General features: G+C 35.5%; 1 protein-coding gene across 7 annotated transcripts in view; it reads left to right on the forward strand.

Annotated features, from left to right (window-relative positions):
• Positions 1-16,268, forward strand: part of LOC127508049 (uncharacterized) — a 422,397-nt gene that overhangs the window by 340,086 nt on the left and 66,043 nt on the right. For all 7 annotated transcript variants that reach the window (XM_051885588.1, XM_051885590.1, XM_051885589.1 and 4 more), the window contains 4 exons: positions 9,580-9,885; positions 10,761-11,072; positions 12,410-12,706; positions 13,539-13,850. In XM_051885588.1, coding sequence (XP_051741548.1) covers positions 9,580-9,885; positions 10,761-11,072; positions 12,410-12,706; positions 13,539-13,850 — 1,227 coding nt within the window. The remainder of the gene's footprint in view (positions 1-9,579; positions 9,886-10,760; positions 11,073-12,409; positions 12,707-13,538; positions 13,851-16,268) is intronic.

The following is a 16,268-nucleotide window of genomic DNA, read 5'->3' on the forward strand; positions in this document are numbered from 1 at the left end:
TCACCCTCATGTTGTTCCACACCTGTAAGACCTTCGTTCATCTTCAGAACACAAAGTAAGATATTTTCAATGAAATCTGAGAGCTTTTTTTTTTTTTACCTCCCTTAGAAAGCAATGAAATTACCACATTCAAGGTCCAGAAAGGTACTAAAGACATCGTTAAAACAGTCGACGTGACTGCAGTGGTTCAACCTTAATGTTATGAAGAGACGAGAATACTTTTTGTGCGCAAAAACAAAACAAAAATAGTAACTTTCTTCAGCAACTTTGTCTCTTCCCTGTCATTCTCCTATGCTGTTGACGTGGTAAACACAGTGCAGCAACTCCAGGTTTTACGTCAGAACACCAGCTCATTATTGGCCGGCTCCTGCGTCAGTATCACACGCATGTGCTGTGCTGATCACGTGATCAGCTTTGGCCAATACTGAGCCGGCATTCGGACGTGAACACGGAGGTCTTCACTGTGCTTACCTGCGTCACCTGCGTAAGGATAATGACAGGTAAGAGAAGATATTGTTGAATTAAGTTGATATTTTGTTTTGTTTTTGCGCACAAAAAGTATTCTTGTCTCTTCATAACACTGCAGTCACGTCGACTGTTTTAACAATGGCTCTACAACCCTTGAATGTGGTAATTTTGTTTCTTTCTGTGGGAGATTAAAAAAAAAAGCTCAGATTTAATGAAAAATATCTTAATTTGTGTTCTGAAGATGACCAAAGGTCTCACATGTTTGGAACGACATGAGGGTGAGTATTAAATGACAGAAATTTCATTTTTGGGTGAACTAACCCTTTAAGGAACAATATCTGATAACAAGAAATCATCAAAGTGATGAACAGTGAACTCATGTCTCACATTGTAATTACAATTAAGAAAAAATATCTGATAGCAGGATCAGAATTCACTTGTGCTCTGTGATGAGCCACTGTTTCCTTGCTTGAAACTATGTCAATTTATCTATTGGGGGAAAAGGGGCTCTGTTATGTTGTATTAATTATAAAATATTAGATTGAATTTTACAGATGTAAATTGTACTCTTTGGTTAAATGCACAAGACTTCTGGATTAAAATATCCAAAAACGCTAGAACAGTGCTATATACTTTGTTGACTTGTGTACTTATATTATGCCAGATGTTTCCAAGAATGTTTAAACCTAGAGAAACATGAAATTATAACCAGGACACGAGCCGTGTCTGTGCGTCGCCTATCAATGACAGCATACCAGCGTTACCCTTGATATTTTGTAGAAACAATGGAAACACCAAAGACGCTTTAATAGATTGTGTTTCATTAGACTGATGAGCAGCTGTTTGGATATATTCATCAACAGAAAACTAATCATGTTTAAACACATTTAGTCTTATTGTTTAAATCTCGTTTTCTTGATTTACCGTGAGTACCATGTTTTAATATGCCTAATATGGATCTAGGTGACTGCAGTGTGCAAACGAATGCACAGTGTAGCATTATAACAACTTTCAACACACAAATGTGTCTAATATGATAAAACAGCACTGCGAAGAAGCGGAAGTGGCGAATGCGGCATAATAAAAAAAAAACTCCGCTGTTCTCGAGACGTGTGTCGGGCTTGTCTCTCATTAGCAATCGCTCCATGATTTTAATTTTAAGTGAATGTAATAGAAATATACATTAAAGCTAAACATGTGCAACATAACTATTTTATCCTAGACTTACAGAGCTTTAATAATAACGTTGTGGATAAAGCACCACTTTCTCAAAAAAAAAATAAAACATTGAAGATTTGTAAATAGTTCCAAATAGTAGGTTAGTTTATATTACATCTTTAATCAGCATCATAAACTAGTGATTTTGACTAAATTTGCCCCTAACAGAAAGGCTTGTAATAGGAGTATTACAACCGGTTACACCATTTGACATTTCAATTTAAAATCAAATTTGACAGGTATTATCATGGACACCTATGTAAGCACATGGCCTTGGTGGAAATATTTCAAATGTAATTTTTAAAGTTAATACACATTTTTATAATAATGATGAATTATCAATGTATTCATGGGGTCATACCATTTGACATGTATACCTAAGAATACCTGACCATACCCTAAAAATGTCAAATTGTCTCATATTTTAAAGACAGTTACTAACCTTTGCATGCAGCAGTTAGTGTCACCAGGGGTTCTTCTCTGTGATATAATTTCCTGTCACATGGTTTTCTTGCACAATATTAAAAAAAATGGCTCCTTGAATGGTGATTACACCACCTTGACACTTCAGGAATTTGACTTGACTCACATGATTCCCCAAATTATTTATAATATTCAGAACAATGGTTTGCCATTTATTTTTATTTACTATTAAATTGTTCTAATGTAAGATTATGCCAAACTAGCTGATATGGTGTTTTATTCAGAATTAACCTTTTTTAAACAAGATCAATTATTTGGTACTAAGTTTTTATGGTTATACCACATTGACATTTTTGCAATCAATCCCCAAATATTCTCTCAAAATTGATTAAGACCAGAAATTTTAGACTTGGTCCTCAAAAAAGAGAATGTATGTAAGTAATTTGGTAATTTATTTTGCAATTTTAACCCTTTTAAATTTAATTTAACTATATGGACACAAAATTAGTGTCCCATCAATTGACTCAGTGCTGTTTGAATGGTAGCTTGGTAAATTTGTTGGCGATCAAATATCCAATATCGTTTCTCTCCATAATTAAGATACATTGTACAGAATCAACACAGCGCTAGCAGATCTAAACTAATATCACGTTATTCACGTCATTTACGTCTCTACAATAATTGATATACCAATTGAGGCTAGCCTCCCCTGCCATGTATCTTTTCTCAACTCTCCTAAGCGCTGAATGTAAAACACTCGATGGTGATTTGCTAATTTTTTACAGACTGAGACACAAGATGTGCTCTGCTCATATGCTTCCCCCTCCCCTTCTCTATCCGCTTAGCAGTTGTAATGACTTCAGCACGTTCGTGAAAGAACAGCTGTGTTTTTAAATTCAGTAACATGTTATGTTGTTACAGCGGTGAAATTACTAACAAAAAATAGCATACACATTCTGATACATGAAATTAAACGGATAACTGGGAATTTTATTAACAATAAATCATACTTTCTCCTATTTTTCCTTAAAATTTTGGGTAGGCTGTGCCTCCCTTGCCTCCCCTGACGAGCCGCCACTGTTTCTAAGTCAAGATGGATTTCTGTTGAACTCTGTTCAGTAACATGAGCAGCAGTGTTATATGAGTTTAATCTCTGAGAAACTGTTTGTGTTTGTTCTGCAGGAGTGTTTGGTGCTGAAACAGATGAAGTGAAGACAGTGATGGAGGGAGAATCAGTCACTCTAAACCCTGATCTTACTAAAATACAGGGAATTATTCGGATGAAGTGGAGGTTTAGAGATTCACGTTCAGTCATTGCTCAAATCGAGGAAAATGACATTTCATATCCCACTGTCCCTGAGATGTTCAAAGACAGACTGAAGCTGAATCCGACTAGATCTCTGACAATCACAAACATGAGAACTGAACACTCTGGAGTTTATAAACTAGAGATCAACCACAACCATGGGACCTCACATTTGAGTTTCAGCGTTACTGTCTATGGTGAGGACACTTTATTTTTGAATAATTAGATGTTTTGAAGTTTATCATTGTTTTTATTAATTCAAATTAATTAAGCTGATATTTAAACTGCAGCCTGAAAATCTTACAAAAACAATCTTACAGAATAGCTTTTGCCTATAGAGGGAAAAGACTCAATCAACACAAATAAAAGATACATTTAAAGAAATATGTTTAAGGAAAATTGTATTTAGCACTTAAATTAGATTAAATAAATACCATAAACTAATTAATATATGGTTCTGTAGTAACCATGAGAAATTAATTGACTGTTAAAGTTAATAATAATCTAGTGCCAGTAACTGTTTAATGTTTAATATCTGTGAATCTGTTTCTTTCAGAGTCTCCAGATGTTATTGATGCTTTTAAAGGTGAAACGAAGAGTGTATCAGAGACGGAGGGAAATCCTGTCACTCTTCAGACTGATACTGAAACACATGGAAAAGAGCTGATAATGTGGAGGTTTGGAGATGAAGGAAAACTCATAGCTAAACATGATCTAGAGGCCAAGAGTCCACCATTATATGATCCTGATGAGAGATTCAGAGACAGACTGAAGCTGGATCATCAGACCGGATCTCTGACCATCACAAACACCAGAATCACAGACTCTGGAGTTTATAAAGTGAAGATCAGCAGCAGCAAACAGATTTTACACAAGAGATTCACTGTCACTGTCAGCGGTGAGTAACTCAAGATCGTTTATCAGCTGTCTGTAAATAATTCATAACTTCTCACCCAGAACTCTTATTATCTAAAACAGCTTGTCTGACACCTGTAAATACAGTGGATCTGATAAATAATGACTTTCTTTATCACTCAGGTTATATAGAGCTGATGTTTATAGTGTTTGTTATAGATCAGACTCATTCACACTAATGTCTGTCTCTCTTTATCTGTTCCAGCACCAGGTCTGTCTCCAGGTGCTGTAGCAGGGATTGTTATTGTTCTGCTGCTGGTATTTTCAGCTGCTGGTGTTTTTTACTATCGTCACAAAGACTCTGAACGAAAAAAGCGAATGAGTAAGTATTACAGCTGATACAGCAAGAGGAAACACATTGAGCTTTATTGTAGTTCAGTACAGATTAAATGTATAATACGATTTTTCACAATCAATACAATCACAATCAATTTCACCTTTTTAGCAGTTCTACTTGTGGTTGATTTAGTGCAGTAATCAGTGATTTGTGTGATTGTTCGGAGTTGAGCTGAATTGCATTAATGCTACTGAATCTCTGTCTGTTTAAAATGCTGAAGATCTTTTGATTATGTAGTTCATGTAGTTTTGTTCTTCTGCTATCGAAGGTTGAGCAATTTAGCAAAAACAGCCCTAAAATCATCCTGCTGTCCTTTTTCTGTCATTTTAAGTTTTATTGGGGCTGCCTGAGCTCTTCATTCATTTAGACATCATAGACTATTAAAGGATTAGTTCACTTTCAAATAAAATTTTCCTGATAATTTACTCACCCCATTTCATCCAATATGTCCATGTCCCTCTTTCTTCAGTCGAAAAGAAATTAAGGTTTTTGATGAAAACATTCCAGGATTATCCTCCTTATAGTGGACTTCACTGGCCTCCAAACGGTTGAAGGTCAAAATGTCAGTTTCAGTGCAGCTTCAAAGGGCTTTAAACGATACCAGACGAGGAATAAGGGTCTTATCTAGCGAAACCATCACTCATTTTCTAAAAATAAATACAACTGTATATGCTTTAGACACACATGATCCCCTTGCAAGTGGTTCCGCCATTCCCCATTCTTCAAAAAGTTTACGCTGTATGTCCTACGCCTTCCCTATTCAACTGATGTAATGAACGCAGCGCCAGTTCCAGTTGTATTTTTTTTTCAAAAACCTTAATTCTTTTTGACTGAAGAAAGAAGGACAAGGACATCTTGGATGACATGGGAGTGAGTAAATTATCAGGAAATTTGATGATTTATTTGAAAGTGAACTAATCCTGTAATGCAGAAACTCTAAACTGAAAAACAAGAAATTGTCGAGAGTTTGCATGTCTATTATCATATCATCTCTGGTCAGTTAGTGTTATTTATTTCATAAAGACTGAGATAGCTCATTCTAAAATATAAATTCATCATTAGCCCAGCTTTGTCATTGAAAACAGGAGCACTTTACACAGTAGTTTTTAGAGCTCATGTTTCTCAAACAAGTGGTAAGTGTCATCTGTCTAAAAGTGTCATGTGACCCGTTTACTTGCTTATTGGAAGTCTTAAGGCATGTGATGGTTTGTGTGTGAACAGACAGAAATATGAGTAATTATTCACTGATTGTTTTCCCCTTCACTAAAGCTCTCAAAAAGCAACACAAAAGGTGTTTGGGCACAAACAGACCACCTGATTACCTGTCGTCAATGACAGAGGGAATTAGTTGTTGAATGTTTCATAGATGAACTTGATGCGTTTTGACTATTCATCATTCAGAATGATTCAGAAATCATTCTAACATGCTAATTTGATACTCAATTATCAAATTTAAAGAACAGCATTTATTTAAAATAGAAATCTTTTGTAACAATATACACTACCGTTCAAAATCTTGGGGTCAGTATTTTTTTTGTTTTTTTTTTTTTGAAAGAAATTAATACTTTTATTCAGCAAGGATTCTGTTCTTTTTAACTTTTTATTAATCAGTGAATCCTGAAAATATTATTACAGTTTCCAAAAATATATTCAGCAGCAGAACTGTTTCCAACAATGATAATAACTGAGTATCAAATCAGCATATTAGAATGATTTCTGAAGGATCATGTGACACTGAAATAAATAACACATAACAATTGCTGCAATAAAAATATATTTATTTTACATATTTACTAAATTAGAATTAATTGAATGCGAAAAATAAATAACTGTTATTTCATGTTATGACCAAACAAAATGTTTATATTTGTTTTTATATGATACATTTTATAAAAATATTATAAATTTCTATCAATTTCCCAAAATTTCTAATTCCTGTAAATTCCCATAAATTCCTGTTAAGTTTCTAAATTTCTGTGTAAAAACACACTTCAGCTCAAAAGCCTACAGTAGATAATGTCTGTTCAGATGCATGCTGTGAAAATGGATAGGCCTGTGTCACCTGAGCAGCATTAGGGTAGGGACACTGACACCAAAGAACTAGCGCTGATGACAGCTGACTGGGTCGCCTGCATTGGGTTGTTTTAAAACAAGAAGGGGAGCCAGTGGATATCATACAAGAGGCAACAAGCAAACTTTGCGCAAGAGTTATGCCGGTGAAAAGTCATAACCTCGGTCAGTATTCACTACAGAAAGTGAAAGTAAAAAGTGACGGATCTGTCTGATGCAGCATTAAAGAGATTAATTTTAACACAGGCCTAATATGCTGACAAGAGAAATGATGAAATAAATTAAGACAGTTACTGTTATTACGGTATATAACTGTCTTAATTTATTCCATCATTTCTCTTGTGGCCGTATAGGCTAGTGAAACAAATGAGAATAATAGTATTTTGTGTTAAACAGGTTGTTTTTTTTGTTTTGTTTTGTTTTTTTAAGTCGGTGCTTGAAGTAAAGATGCTCTTAATTTTCATTGATGACTGCAGTGTTAGGAAATATAGCATACACTCTTAATAATTTTAATTATAGGCCTATAATTCATTGTATAATAGACCTAATTAAAAAAAAATATATATATATTTTCAAAGATAGCTAATAGCCTAATCTGTTATTATCCTCACAGCACATCAGTCATATAGTGATGCACTATGATATTATTGCGGAGCAAATTTATTATAATATTAATTTAATAATAAAATAAGCGTAACCTAATAGTAATAATAAGACTAGAAGAATGTAACAGGCCTACATTAATCGGAAATACCAAATCCTCTTAATATTGCCAAGATTTTATGCTTTTGACAATATCTCTGGCTATCGTCAATACACGATCATCGTCTGTTGACGCAACCCGGGTTATCGCGCATAATTTTAGTTATTCCTGCAAGTTTTGCATTCACACCAAAAACGCGCACACTGATGTCCGGTTCGTGAACGAATCATTCTTTTAAACCGGTTCTTTTAAGTGAACCGGTCGAACCAGTTCACCAAATCGGACTGGATCGTTCGAAACAGTTCGCGTCTCAAGTCAGCACTGATCCACAATTGTCTAAAGTTACTCACTTTCGGACATTCCTGACAGTCCCTCTGACTCTAAATAAACCAATATATCGGAGTATGTGTTACTCTAGTAACTCAAACACACAGCATGAACATAGACAGGCTGTGCTGAGAGAACTGATGAGAAGCTGATACTGAGCAAGCGTGTAGTGTACGGTACAGCGGCTCTCGAATCACCAGTACAGAACTGAGAGCTGCTTCTTTCAGACATGTTCGACATACTGAGAACCGATGAGCTGAGTATGCGTGTAATTTCTTCAGAAGGATGAAATGCATTTTTTTTTTTTTTTTTTTTTGAACAGAAAGTGTAACAAAATATAACATGTTGGAAACATGTCACACAGTTACTGTCGTATTACTGTAAAGATTGGAAACACAATGAATGCATTGTAAAACTGTCAAACCAAATAATATTTGTTTTATCAATAATGCATTACATTTTCAGGAACAGCTTATTTCATTTTCAAGTTGAAATAAATCTTGACGTAAACTTTTGCTGTGGTGTTTAAAATGTTTATAATCAAAACCGTATAAACGCAGGCTGTTAAACATATAGGCTACATGCTTCGACTTTTAGTTTTGTCGACTGCATTCAGGTTGCAGCAGTTCTCAGCTCAGCACACTTACTATACTTAATGCTTTTACAAAACAGAAATGTAAGAAACTTATTCAAGATTATGACGATTATTATTTAACTGAAGTTATGATTACAAATCACTTTATTTGAATGTGTTTGAATGTATTTTCATCCGCATATAATGACGTCATTATGTGATGATGTAAGATAACCAGTGGTTTTTTTTTTTTTTTTTTTTTTTGTATCGGTTCATTTATTCGTTCGTTTCAGTTAACCGTTTTTTTGGAACCGGTTCATTGAAATAAACTGTCCGAAAGAACCGGTTAGCGGAAAAGAACCGGACTTCCCATGGAGCACACAAGATGCTTCTCGGTCTCAAACAGCTTGTGAGTCACAACAAAGTACCTTTCCAGGAAATTCTGTTCACTTGGCGGCCATATTTGTAGCGCCTCAGAGCAGCTATTTCAGGCATCCAAGACCAGGTCCTATCTATTTGAATGGGGGAATCCTGAAACCTCAAAAACTGCTTGGTGAACTCACAATTAAATAATATATTTCAAATCAGCAACAAAATCTGACATGTTTTGAACTGGATCATTTTTATAAATTCTTTTTTTTTTTTTTTTTTTTTTTTTTTTTTTTTTTGTCTTGTGGACTTTATGTAAACATCCGTTATGTGAAATAGTTTATTAAGTACTAAATAAAAAAACATGCAATTTTCATGATGTTAAAACGATTAACATTTTTGCATATTCTGCAAGGGGTATGTTAACATTTGAGCTCCACTGTATGTCAGTTACCTGTCGGCACGGTGAGCAGTCGACACACCTATCTAACAGTTTCTATAAATCGCTTATCTTGCCTGAACATGCCATAAACAATATAGATAATGTCCAAAGTAACCATTAATAAACAGATAGCCTAAAACAAATAATGTCCATTGACACACTGTGACGCTGCAAATTGGGTGATTTTTGGTCAATATTTGAATATTCCTGAGCTATCAGATAATCCACATTATTGTAAAAATGTATTTGGCTGCTCACATGTTCTTGTGGTTTGAGTGTCAGTGGAGTTTTGTGTGAGTGGTTTACTGACCAATGACAGAGCAGGTGACAGACGTGGAGCAAATGATCAGTGTTGATTTTGCACATTTCTGATGTTGTTAGTTTTCTGGTTCTGATTTCTGATCTCTTTTTCTCTGTTTCTGTGCAGCTGCAGAACGTCAAGTGAATAAATCAGTGCTGAAGGGACGTCCTGTCACTCTGAACTATTATACTGATATACAGAAGGATGATAAAATACAGTGGAAGTTTGAAGAGAAACTCATAGCTGAAATGACTGGAGAGAACCGTGAGAACCCTCAATGGTCTGATGAATTCAGAGACCAAATGACGCTGCACCCTGAGACTGGATCTCTCATCATTGAACAAACCAGACCTGAACACTCTGGATTATATAAACTAGAGATCAAGACCAGTGATTATTCAACATTCAGACTCTTCAGGATTATCGTCTGTGGTGAGTAACACAAAGTCTTTCAGTGAAACAGCAGCAGTGTATATGACAGACCTTGTGTCAAAATATGATTATAAAAGTGTTCCAGTTGTGTTATATTAATGATGGAGAAACTCTGACCTGTTCATCATATCACTGCACTGCTGCCATAGCAGATCTATACTGATGTAGAAATCAACACACTGTTATGTCAGGAACAAGACCTTCTAGTGGGATTAATGTACAGAGTTTAATCATTAAAATGTGTCTGTAACTATTTTATCAAAGCCTTAAAGCTCAAAAAGGTCATGTGGTATTTTTTTCATGAAGTCAACTGTAAATACAGGCAGTTGCAGTTTAATTTCTGGTTTCTGGTGTTTCAGACAGATCTGGTTCCTCAATGAAGCAGCTTCAGACAGTCTTCTTTCATATGCTGTTGTCTGTTCTGAAACTGTTCTTCACACAGACTGTGTTGCTTCTGTCTGCAGGATTGTTTGATCAACTTTATCAGTCACAATCCTCCTCATTATTCCTGAACATTATTGAACTGCAGTACAGTCATTATCTGATCACAAATCAAACATTCAGAACCGTTTCTTCACACAAACTCAATTCACTCATATTTCATGTCATTTGAGTGGATTTTTACTCTTAGAAACACAGACTGGAGTTCAACACAGTTTCATCAGTGAAACACACATGAGGTGTAGAGATTTATACTTACATTCAGATTTCTACAATGAGAAGTTGAGCTCTTTTCAACTTAAAATAGAGTAAATGATATGTTTGTGATCCAGTATGTCAGGTGTGATATGTCAGTGTTTCTTCTGTTTATTTCTGCTGCTGTTGGTTTTCTGGTTCTGATTTCTCTTCTGTATTTTTTTCTATTTCTTTGACAGATGAAGAGAAGTCAGTGTCAGTGATGAAGGGGACGGATGTGACTCTACGTGTCAATCCTGAAATACAGACAGGAGATAAGATATTCTGGATGTTTGGAGATGAAAACCGTCCTGTAGCTAAAAACACAAAAGATAAGTGTGAAGAAGAGTCTGAGTACAGTGATGTTAGATTTATAGACAAAGTGGATCTGAATCGTCAGACTGGAGATCTCACCATCAAGACAATCAGAGCTATCCACACTGGAGAATACAAACTAAAGATCATCAGAAATGGCAAATCCTCATTCAAGTTATTCACTGTTACTGTTTCTGGTGAGTGAAATATTTACTTTCATTGTCATTATGATTTTATTTTAGATCAACATTGTGTCGTTCTTAAAAGATAGTTCAGCCAAAAATGTAAGTTCATTCATCATTCAATCACTCTCCATCATGTCGTTCCAAATTCACAAGATGATCTCCTCAACTGACCTTCAGGAAATAAAGCTCTTACACTTTTAGGACAGATCAGTATCTGCTTTCTGTGGACTGCCTCAGTTTTCCTCACATGGACTAAAATTGTTGTACACAGTCTCCTAATCTAATGAGCAGTTCACCGTATAGACACATGAAAACCTGTCCAAGTCCTTCAGTGACCCACCAGAGCCAAGACTTGAACCCACATCTCTGGAGAGAGCTGAAAATGGCTGTCCACTTTATGACGAAAGCTAGCAAAACATGCTGCTAATGATTCTCTTTAAACACATTTGTTCATTCAATTTCTAACGGTAATTAGATCTCTCGTGTCAACAATTTACTTTGACTTCTCAGAGAATCAACTACAGATCAGGGGTCATATTCAAAAAAACATCTCATGTCAGTCCTAAATTTAGGACTCAAATTTTAGTTAACTTGAACTAACAATACTTTTAAAGTCTTTTACAATTTTGGCTTATGTAAATATGCTCAAATGGCAATTTTTATAGGCTATTAAAATGAAGTTATGTAGCATCATTAAGAACTAACATGAACTAAAATTAGCAATGGACAAAAGGTTTCTTTTCAGTGAGTAATTCACACCCTGATTAGGAACATGTTGAGGGAAATGCAGGACTTCTCTGATGATTTAACTCACTCACATCCTGTTCCTGCAAGCTTTTATACGCTTCACTTACTCGTCTAGTGTGAAACAGGCTAATGTTTGCTTGTTATCTGTCTTGTGATTGACATTGAAAGTTTTTCTGGCATTTTGGGATGAGCAGAGGAACATGTCAGATGCTCTTTGAGCAAATTATTGTTTGAGGTGAATTCAGACTATTTTCACCTTTTTTTTCTGTATTTGCTCCTTTTAGTTTAAAAGAGGATCTTTAAATAGTCAAGCTCAACTAAATCTGTAGTCTGATGTTTGTTGTGTGGATTTCAGGCTGTTCTGATGGTCAAAACACACATTAGATTTGAGGTCGACTCATTTAATTCATTTATATCTTCATGTAGATTTCTATAATATGGTAGAATCAGAGAAAGCTGAGTTCATTACTGATATTCATAAACTGAGTGAATGAAACATTTGAGATGTTGATCAATTGATCAGTAATGCTTTGTTGTCTGATGTTGTTAGTTTTCTGTTTCTAATTTCTGATCTCTATTTCTCTGTTTCTGTGCTGCTGCAGGACAAGTGAAGACATCAGTGCTGAGGGGAGATTCTGTCGCTCTGTACAAAGATACTGATATACAGAAGGATGATAAAATACAGTGGAAGTTTGAAGAGAAACCCATAGTTGAAATGACTGGAGAGAACCGTGAGAACCCTCAATGGTTTGATGAATTCAGAGACCAAATAAAGCTGGAGCCTCAGACTGGATCTCTCTTCATTCACCGATCCAGACCTGAACACTCTGGATTATATAAACTAGAGATCAAGACCAGTGATTATACAACATTCACACTCTTCAGGATTATCATCTTTGGTGAGTAACACAAAGTCTTTCAGTGAAACAGCAGCAGTGTATATGACCAGGGTGGTCTTAAATATATTTTACCTAATAAAAGGCCTTAAAACGTCTTAAAATGTCTTCAATTCAGATTCGATAGGTCTTAAATATTTTTCGTCGCATTACCGCAAAAATGTCTGTAGTCTGAGTGTCGAGTCTGACAGACCCAATGACTGACAGATTTCTTTATTCTCGCGCGGCGCCATCTGCAGGACAAAGGTCAGCCAAGATGTAGGAATATCTGATCAGAGCTGTACACGGATACACATTTAAATAAATCTGCGGTGGCAGAGCTACTGCAAGTGATTTTCGGTGCTGGAAATCCATATATCCTTTGCTGAAACACGGAGAGCGCAGCTCATGGTTGCTTAGTAACGGCAGACGCCACCGCAGCGCTCGAGCGCTTTGGAAAGGAGAAAGCGGCGCCGACGCGTTTTCCATGCGTTTTTAGACGCGCCAAAGAGTTCAAATGGATCAACGCGCTAAATGCGAGTAGAATCAGCGCTGAAACGTGTTACTCGTTCGGTAACTTTATGAATGCTGGTGGGAATTTAAATAAAATTCGCACCGACTGTGATGTAATTATATAAATAATAGTCTGACGCGCCGCAGGCTTGCTGTGTTTTCATTTTCTATTCAGATTTCTAGAATGAGAAGTTGAGCTCTTTTCAACTTAAAATAGAGTAAATGATATGTTTGTGATCCAGTATGTCAGGTGTGATATGTCAGTGTTTCTTCTGTTTATTTCTGCTGCTGTTGGTTTTCTGGTTCTGATTTCTGTTTGTATTTTTCTCTGTTTCTTTGACAGATGAAGAGAAGTCAGTGTCAGTGATGAAGGGGGAGGATGTGACTCTACGTGTCAATCCTGAAATACAGACAGGAGATAAGATATTCTGGATGTTTGGAGATGAAAACAGTCTTGTAGCTAAAAACACAGAAGATAAGTGTGAAGAAGAGTCTGAGTACAGTGATGTTAGATTTAAAGACAAAGTGTATCTGAATCGTCAGACTGGAGATCTCACCATCAAGACAATCAGAGCTATCCACACTGGAGAATACAAACTAAAGATCATCAGAAATGGCAAAGCCTCATTCAAGTTATTCAGAGTTTTTGTTTATGGTGAGTGAAATATTTACTTTCATTGTAATTATGATTTTATTTTAGATCAACATTGTGTCGTTCTTAAAGGATAGTTCAGCCAAAAATGCCCTCATGTCGTTCCGAACGCACAAGACTTTTATTGAATTAGATCCAAATTTTAAGAAGTGATGTGATTGATTTGAATGTGGAAATTTGAAACAAAAGTTAAGTCTTTCTTCACGAAAGATCTTCATTGTGTGAGAGCTCTCTGATGCACATTTATGAGAGAATCTCAACACAGTGGTCAGCAGTGCAGATCCTCAGGGTGTGTCATCATTGTATCAATGTCCACTTTTATATGAACTCAAAAAGTCAGTGATACAAGTCATACCACTAACACTTTCTATGGAGCACTAAAGTGTTTTTTATTTCTTCCATGTCATGGTGTCCAATGTTGTTTGGACCCAAACATTTTTCAGAATATCTTCTTTTGTTTCACAGAAGAAAGTCATACAGGTTTGGAATGACATGAATGAACTATCCATTTAAGCACAAATATCATCATGGTGCTGTGAGACACACTAATACATTACATCCATTTCTAATCCATCCATTTAAGAGTTCAGGGGTCATATTCACAAAACATCTTAAGGCTAAAAGTAGGTCCTAACTTGCCTATTTAGGAGAAACTCTTAAAAATAATGGGCGTCTCAGTCCTAAATTTAGGACTCCAAATTTTTTGCTCTAAGAGTATTTCACAAAGCATTTTAGCGCTAAAAGTAGCTCCTAAATCTGTGAAACATTAGGAGTAGTCAAGAGGACTCCAGAGTCACTAAGACAAAATCAGTCCTAAAATGGCTGTTGTCGGATGTTCTCCTCAGCAATCCGCCCAAAGACACTGAACACCATTGAGTCAATAGTGATAAAGTCTTGAGCTGAGCCTTTTCTTCATAAATGTGATAAATATTATGATTTATAGGTTTTAATCTACGATGACAACATAAAGATTCATTCATGTACAGATAAAATGTATTGAATGATGGAGAATGAAACATTGTGTTCAATCACACGTCAGCTGTGTATATATTATATGCCTCCTCTCGAGTAGTGTTGTTTTTGGCGTCCTGTTTTAATTTTAGTTTTAGTCTAGTCTTTATGTCAAGCTGTCATTTTAGTTTTTATTAGTTTTAGTCACGTTCATACTCTTTTTAGTCTAGTCAAGTTTCAGTCGACTAAAAGTCTGAGCATTTTAGTTTTATTTTAGTCAGAATTATCCATCACTGTTTATTCTAGTTTTAGTCAACGAAAATTGTATTTTAGTCTCTTTTTAGTAATGCAATTGTATTTAACCCAGTCAATATAGTATAAGTACCTAGTAGTATAGACAAAACCAACATTTTCTTTTAGCCAAACCCATTTCAAACAAGGTTATCTTATTATATTGTTACCTTATAGATAATACCTTATAATGCCTTGAGATGTCTCTTAACCCTTTAAGACCTGAAGGCTTTTTAGAGTTTTTTTCTGAGCGACAAACACAAAAGTAAAGACTCATAACTCCAAAACTGTAGCAAGGAGAGTCAAAAGGTAGGTATCATTTGATAGAACACTTTCTAATTTTTTAGAAAATATAAATTACATTACATTTGGACATTTTCATGTTGAAAAACTGCTGACAAAATATATATTTTTATTTATTTTTATTTTTTTTATTTGACATGGAATAACTTGGGAAGGCAATAAGATCAGAGAAAAATATTTTTTGGTGATGCTCTCCTACATGTGAGCTGCATCTGGTTCAAATTTTGTGGTGATAAATTGTTATTCATTTTTTCGCCGCTAGATGGCGCCCACGGGCGGTAAACTCAGGTTTAGAGGCACTTCTCAGCACTCGTTAGGAGTTTTTCAAAATGGTTAGATGCATTAAAAAGATGAGTTTCTAAGCTTTAAGATGAACATTGGATGCACACTGCATCCCGGAAAGATGAGAGACATGTTTTTAGCCAAGTGTAAATCATTCCATGAGTAATATCTTGTGATCAACGCAATATATTATGTTGATTTTGGATTCAGTTTAATCGTAAGAATCTGCTTTAAATAATGATGTGCACTTTCTATGATCTGTGCATTTTTCATGAAGTTATGAGCACGTGAAATCTACATGTTTCTCTGCGTCAGAGAAAGTAACGTCGCCTGCGTCTGCGCAGTGCGACCTGATGCAACCCCTGAAGTGAGACACAGGAAACAGAAATACTGCAAAATAATAATAATAACGCGACTAAACGAGACGAAATAACGTTTAACATCTCGTCTCGTCTTGTTTTGGTCAACAAAATGAAGAGACATTTTAGCATAGTTTTTATTTTGTAAACCACATTTAGTCTCGTTTTTATTCGTCAACAATATTGCATTATTTAATTATAGTCATCGTCACATGACCAGCATTTACGTTGCGTC

The sequence above is a fragment of the Ctenopharyngodon idella genome, chromosome 3 (assembly GCF_019924925.1).
Source record: "Ctenopharyngodon idella isolate HZGC_01 chromosome 3, HZGC01, whole genome shotgun sequence".
Taxonomy (NCBI): Eukaryota; Metazoa; Chordata; class Actinopteri; order Cypriniformes; family Xenocyprididae; genus Ctenopharyngodon; species Ctenopharyngodon idella.